Source organism: Ascidiella aspersa, chromosome 5 (genome assembly GCF_963924565.1).
Source record: "Ascidiella aspersa chromosome 5, kaAscAspe10.2, whole genome shotgun sequence".
In the NCBI taxonomy this organism is placed as follows: Eukaryota; Metazoa; Chordata; class Ascidiacea; order Phlebobranchia; family Ascidiidae; genus Ascidiella; species Ascidiella aspersa.
This window is the reverse complement of record NC_139451.1, coordinates 5,168,600-5,175,175: the sequence shown is the minus strand read 5'-3', so window position 1 is coordinate 5,175,175 and position 6,576 is coordinate 5,168,600. Positions and strand designations below refer to the sequence as shown.

General features: G+C 37.4%; 1 protein-coding gene across 1 annotated transcript; it reads right to left on the bottom strand.

Moving 5' to 3' along the window:
- Positions 1 to 1,926: 1,926 nt before the first annotated feature.
- LOC146141578 (uncharacterized) lies at positions 1,927 to 3,655 on the bottom strand. The gene is made up of 4 exons (XM_083390188.1): positions 3,574 to 3,655; positions 2,637 to 2,989; positions 2,366 to 2,480; positions 1,927 to 2,255 (listed from the first exon to the last, which is right to left on the bottom strand). The coding sequence occupies exons 1-4, from the start codon at positions 3,653 to 3,655 to the stop codon at positions 1,927 to 1,929; spliced, it is 879 nt and encodes a 292-aa protein (XP_083246314.1).
- Positions 3,656 to 6,576: the final 2,921 nt, after the last annotated feature.

The following is a 6,576-nucleotide window of genomic DNA, read 5'->3' as shown; positions in this document are numbered from 1 at the left end:
GCAACCTAGAACATTTTGGGGTTAAAGTTCAACATTGTTATCCAAGGATAGGTATTCAAGCTCTGAATATTCTGGTCCGATTTGTTTAACATACGTATGCGAATGCGACTTCTCTGCATTGCGTAGGCTACTTTTAAATGTAAAGCACAAAACTGACTTCATGTTGAATCTGATATTCGTTGTAGCCTACATTATCTACTACTTTACCAAACATTGAACAACTCGTTGCTAAAAAGCAAGGGCAGCCGGCACGTTGAATATAGCTGATGTAATTTGTTACATTCGTTTTTCAATAAATGGGCACCATTTTATACATTGGAGTTAAATGATATTCAGCTTCGTTAAAAGGGTAAAACATACAAAAAAGGTTAAGAACCCCTGTACTAAACTAAACTGTAAAACATTAGAGAACAAGTTTCTAGTTGACCACAACGTTCCGCGTTGCTATTAGCTGATTTCAAACTAATCCTTTTTTATATTGTTTCTATGACTTAATGAACATTTCAACTTTATTATTGCTGGTACCAGTATTTCGTGCAAAAATATCATAATCAGCTTTTTTGAATTATTTTTTTAAAGAATATAACAACTTCAGCATGTTTTAAAACATCACAAAAAGATAATTTTTTTAAGTTTTTAAAGACTAATCCTTAACTTGACGTACAGTTCGTCTAAAAAGGTAACAAATTACCAAAATTTAAAGGTAATAGATTACCAAAAAATGTTAATTTCGGCACTAAAACTAGTTATTTAAAGAATTAATGAAATGAAACATAGAAACAACAAAAAGTAATGCGTTTGTTTTAGTTGAAATGATGCACCAGTCGTTGTGCAGTTAGATTTTCCAATGGTTGCTAAGCGACACTTTTTAGCCTGTGTAAATTAAAATAAAAGCAAAACAAAATTTAAATCAATAAATTGCTGGTGTTATAGCTGTAAACAAAAAGTCTGTTAAGCATAAATAAAACAATTTTGATGTTTAGATTACACTTTCTGTATTTAAGTTTAAAGGCAACATAGAAACAATAATAAAATATTCGGAAATTTTTCAAAAATAATTCTTTAATCGTTGTGTTAGTTACAATTGGTATAATTAGTCGCTAGGCAACGAGTTGTAGCCTGCTTCATTAAAAAAAGTTAAACAACTTTTTAAACCTTTCAGTATATTAGAGATGGGTTAGGAGTTTAGGGAAAGTGAAACAATGTTATTTAGTTACGTGATGTGTTTGAATCTTCGTATTTATATCGTTTTAATTTAAAAACGAAATATTTGAAGAACTTTACAACCAAGTGCGACCTTCAAATGTTTAGAAATCTATCAATTTAAGGTTTGGAAAATATATATTAATAATTGCTGCGTTTAAATGTGGACATATTTTTCTCGTTTTAAAAATATTAGTCGAATAGTAATAGGCTAAATGAAAACTAATATCTTCGTTTGCCTTGGCTTTAGTTCGTTATTGTCATTATTTTTGTTCGTTTTCCTAAATCTAATGCCTTGAAGCGAGACGCTTTTTGTGTTGCTTCGAGTTTGTGTTTTTGAAAAGGGCAGACAATTACACAACGCAATGCACAGGAAAAGAACGAAAGGAAAAAGGCAATATGTCCGGTTCGGTGCGGTATTACTGTGTGCGTCGATAAACATAGAGTACCGCTACATAACCCCCCTCCAGAAACGGACAAATGACTCAAACAATGCGTAAAATACGGCGAATACAAAATCACGACGAAGGAAAGCGAAAATAACTGCGAGCGCGCGTGCGTAAGATGTGTTCGTTCAAGAGGCCGCCTTCTACGTGGAGGAAGAGCCACCAGCACTGGATCTGAAAGTTCTAGATGTGCTGGCTTTAACCGGTCGATGCTCACCAGTTAGTGCCGGCCACCCATGTCGAGTGTAAACCCTTTGGCGCCTTTCTTGATAACCTTTTATGGACCATCGTAAGGAGGGGTTATCGGGGGACGATGACCGTCTCTGCGAATAAAAACGTATGCGCTGGAGGTCAACGATTCCGGGATGTTCACTTGGACAAAACCGTGACGAGACATCGGTGTTGGGGTAAGTTGACGAACTGTGGATCTTACCAATGGTAAAACATCAGCAGGTGATGGCGTTGTTTGCCTGGTTCTTACTAAATCACCTGGAACGGCGATAGGCGAACCATACACCATCTCTTCTGAAGATGCTTGGAGATCTTCCTTTGGGGTAGTCCGGATGCCAAGCAACACCCATGGTAGCTCGTCTATCCAATTAGGGTCTGTTAGTCGTGACATAAGCGGCTTGTGGATGAAATGAATACGTACGATGAAGCCGGATGCCCAATAGTTCGTTGAAAATAGTCCACAAATTCCGATATGAACTGCAAACCTCGGTCTGACGAGAGATGTCGGTGGGAACTCCAAATCATGCAACCCAGTGGGAGGTGAAAGCTCGTGCACACGTGATGGTGGTCGCATACGGCATTGGAATGGCTTCCGGCCATCTAGTGAAACGATCGACCATCGTCAATAGATACAATCTCGATATTGACATGAAAAAAACAAGTTTTGCAAAGCGGGTAATTCACCCAAGGCGTGCGGACGTGTTGGCGAACCTTTGCCTTTTGACAGTCCACGTATTGTTTAGCCCATAAACCAACTTGACGATGCAGGACGTGCCATGCAAACTTTGAGGCAATTAGTTTGCGCGTAGCCCGAACCGAAGGATGCGAAAGTCCGTGAACTATGTCGAAAACCTTTCGTTGACACGACTTTGAAACAATAGGGCGCGGATATTCGGTGGATACTTCGCACAGGATCGTTGTTCCCGACTGGTTTAGTTGGATGTCTTTCAGTTTTAGACCAGAAATTGCGGTGCGGTAAGCCTGGACCTCCTGTTCAAGCTGTGCACGCGCGAGTGCGGTGTAGTCCACATCGAGTAGTAACGTACTGATGGAACCGCGGAAGAGCGCGTCTGCGAGGTGGTTTTGCTTGCCTTCGATGTGACGAACATCTGTTGTAAAATCAGAGATTGCGGTTAAATGGCACTGCTGTCGTGCAGACCTTCGCAGTCGCTTGCTGAAAAATTCGACCAACGTCGGCCAAAACAAACTTTCATTTAAATGTGCCTGAAGGAAAAGCCATTGATATGGAACGAGAACCGTATGTTCGAATGTTGGTGCCATTAGCAGCGACGAGTGTTTTGTCGGTAGGATTCGCGCGACGCTCAGGTCCTGTGGGAGCCAAAACGCATCTCAGCGCCCGTATCCACTAAAAAATTACGACCTGCTAAGCGATCCCTAAATAAGAAAAGGCTGCTAGTAGCTTGACCGGCCATTGTAGCAGCTAAACAAGTCGGCTTGCCAGTTTCCATGGGAGAATGAACAAGGGGGGATGCATCGGCTGGCTGCGTCTTTAAACCGTCGATGATAAAAACAAAATGTACTTGGTTCGCGTACTTCAGTCTTGATCGAGGCGTTTTGTATAGAAAATTAAAAGTTGCAAGGTGTTCTCTCGGGCTGCTAGAAATATAGCATCGGCTTGCTGCGCTAAATCGCGGTTAGTTTCAAAATCTTTTCCTGCTAAGCCCGTACGTACCTCCGCAGGCATGTGCCTCAAAAATAATTCCCGAAAAAGCGTCCACTAATGCCGATGGAATTCTATCGCCTAAAGGAGCCATGTCAAGGCACTGGCTCTTTGCGAACACGTTAGACTAAAAGTCTGAAGCAGCCGATGTTTAATTGATTGGCACTTGTTCACGTTCGGTGGCCGATCAAGAAGGTCCAACAAACGAGTTGCAGTGTGCTGGTCCAACACCGAAACAACATAGTAGTACTTGGTTTGATCGTTTTTAACGCCTTTAATTGCAAACTGTGCCTCAACTTGTCGAAACCAAACTCGTGCTTGAGCAGTCCAAAACGTGGGTAGTTTTAATGCCACTGCGTTTTGCGTCTCTTCACTTGCCATGCTTGTTTCAGAAATGTCGTTTCTAAAATTTCAGGGTCACCATTGAAGCGAGACGCTTTCTGTGTTGCTTCGAGTTCGTGTTTTTGAAAAGGGCAGACAATTACACAACGCAATGCACAGGAAGAGAACGAAAGGAAAAAGGCAATATGTCCGGTTCGGTGCAGTATTACCGTGTGCGTCGGTAAACATAGAGTGCCGCTCCAGCCTATGGTTTTTACACCAAGTCTATGAAAATAGAGTTTTGAAGTTTAAAGAACTTATCACACTATTAATTATTAAAAGCATAGACAGAAACGTAACCCCAAACAATACGCATAAACGGTCGGTTATATTTTTTCATTATGATTTGCTGAGCAACTTTTTGTAGCCTGCACGAGAAATATATTGAAACAAAACACGTTTAAATGAGAACAAATCAGTGGTAAAGTAAGCTGAAATTGTTACCGGGACAGCGCTTTGGTAAAATATTTTTGCGTCTGCCTACGGGTAGAAAATGTTGTTTCAAGTTAAATTCGAATCTCTTTTATGTGCCTAAGGCGTCACTTATTTTGAATTAAAAAGATTTTCAGTTTAACCCAAATATTTGCGATACCTTGGAAAATATCCGAAGGTATTTTTAGGTTTAATTGTTTTATAACACGTCCGACTTAACTTTATCCATGAAAACTTTCATGCTCCATCAAAATACAAAAATCATGGATCCATCCCGTTTTAATGGCGAACATAGAAGAAACAAACAGATACTGAGAGAAAATTTGAGGTCCGCTGAAAGCTTTCATAATAGCATAGGCATAGGACAGGGTAACAACCGATGAGAACCACTGCTCTAGCCGTTTAGATCTTATTCCGATGTGCTTTGGTAAGGATACCATATTTTGGGTCTTAAAATCGTGACGTTTTTAAACACTTATTATAGAGAATATTTGTCGTCTTTTAAGTATGACGTCACAAAAAACGTCATAGCCTGACGTCATTAAATTGCTATATATACATGGCCTTTTGTTGACAGTAATATAAATAATGCGAATAAATTTTAAAATCTTAATTTCTAGAAAAACGTTTCTATTTAAACGATTTTTATTTCTAGTTGTGGTTAATTTAATAGTATTTTTTTTCAATATTACCTTGTTTATTATTATTTTTAACATTTAGTTTAAAGTGCTTTTTTAAGGTTGACAATAAGAACTAAAATATTTTAAATATTTTTCGAGACAAGGTTTGAATGACAATGCAGTGATGTTATTGTTATAATTGAATTTTATCCAGATGGGGCAAATCAAACTGGATTTGTTTTACGAAGCATTCCAAGTCCATTTAATAACAAATTCTGCTTACGTTTTACAAAAAATGTCCCCTTTTAGGGCGCGGAAAATATGGTAGTCCTACGTTTAAAATCAACATAGAAACAATAATAAAATATTCCAAACATTTCCATCAATAATGTTTCAATCGGTATGTAAGTTACAATTGTTATAATAAGTTACTAGGCAAAGAGTTGTAGCCTGCTTTATTAAAAAAAGTTATAAACGACTTTAAAATTTAAACCTTTCAGTTTATTAGAGATGTTTTAGGAGTTTAGGTTAAGTGAAACAATGTTTAGCAGTTCAGATTAACTGGTAATTCGAAGCTAACCTATAGTACAGTAGCCCATTAATTCTTTATCGCCTAGTGTCGGTAACGGTATGCTTCGCCAATAGATGAGTTTCACTCTTGCAACCTAGAACATTTTGGGGTTAAAGTTCAACATTGTTATCCAAGGATAGGTATTCAAGCTCTGAATATTCTGGTCCGTTTTGTTTAACATACGTATGCGAATGCGACTTCTCTGCATTGCGTAGGCTACTTTTAAATGTAAAGCACAAAACTGACTTCATGTTGAATCTGATATTCGTTGTAGCCTACATTATCTACTACTTTACCAAACATTGAACTACTCGTTGCTAAAAAGCAAGGGCAGCCGGCACGTTGAATATAGCTGATGTAATTTGTTACATTCGTTTTTCAATAAATGGGCACCATTTCATACATTGGGGTTAAATGATATTCAGCTTCGTTAAAAGGGTAAAACATACAAAAAAGGTTAAGAACCCCTGTACTAAACTAAACTGTAAAACATAACGTTCCGCGTTGCTATTAGCTGGTTTTAAACTAATCCTTTTTTATATTGTTTCTATGACTTAATGAACATTTCAACTTTATTATTGCTGGTACCAGTATTTCATGCAAAAATATCATAATCAGCTTTTTTGAATTATTGTTTTATAGAATATAACAACTTTAGCATGTTTTAAAACATCACAAAAATATAATTTTTTTAAGTTTTTAAAGACTAATCCTTAACTTGACGTACAGTTCGTCTAAAAAGGTAACAGATTACCAAAATTTAAAGGTAATAGATTACCAAAAAATGTTAATTTCGGCACTAAAACTAGTTATTTAAAGAATTAATGAAATAAAACATAGAAACAACAAAAAGTAATTCGTTTGTTTTAGTTGAAATGATGCACCAGTCGTTGTGCAGTTAGATTTTCCAATGGTTGCTAAGCGACACTTTATAGCCTGTGTAAATTAAAATAAAAGCAAAACAAAATTTAAATCAATAAATTGCTGGTGTTAGCTGTAAACAAAAAGTCT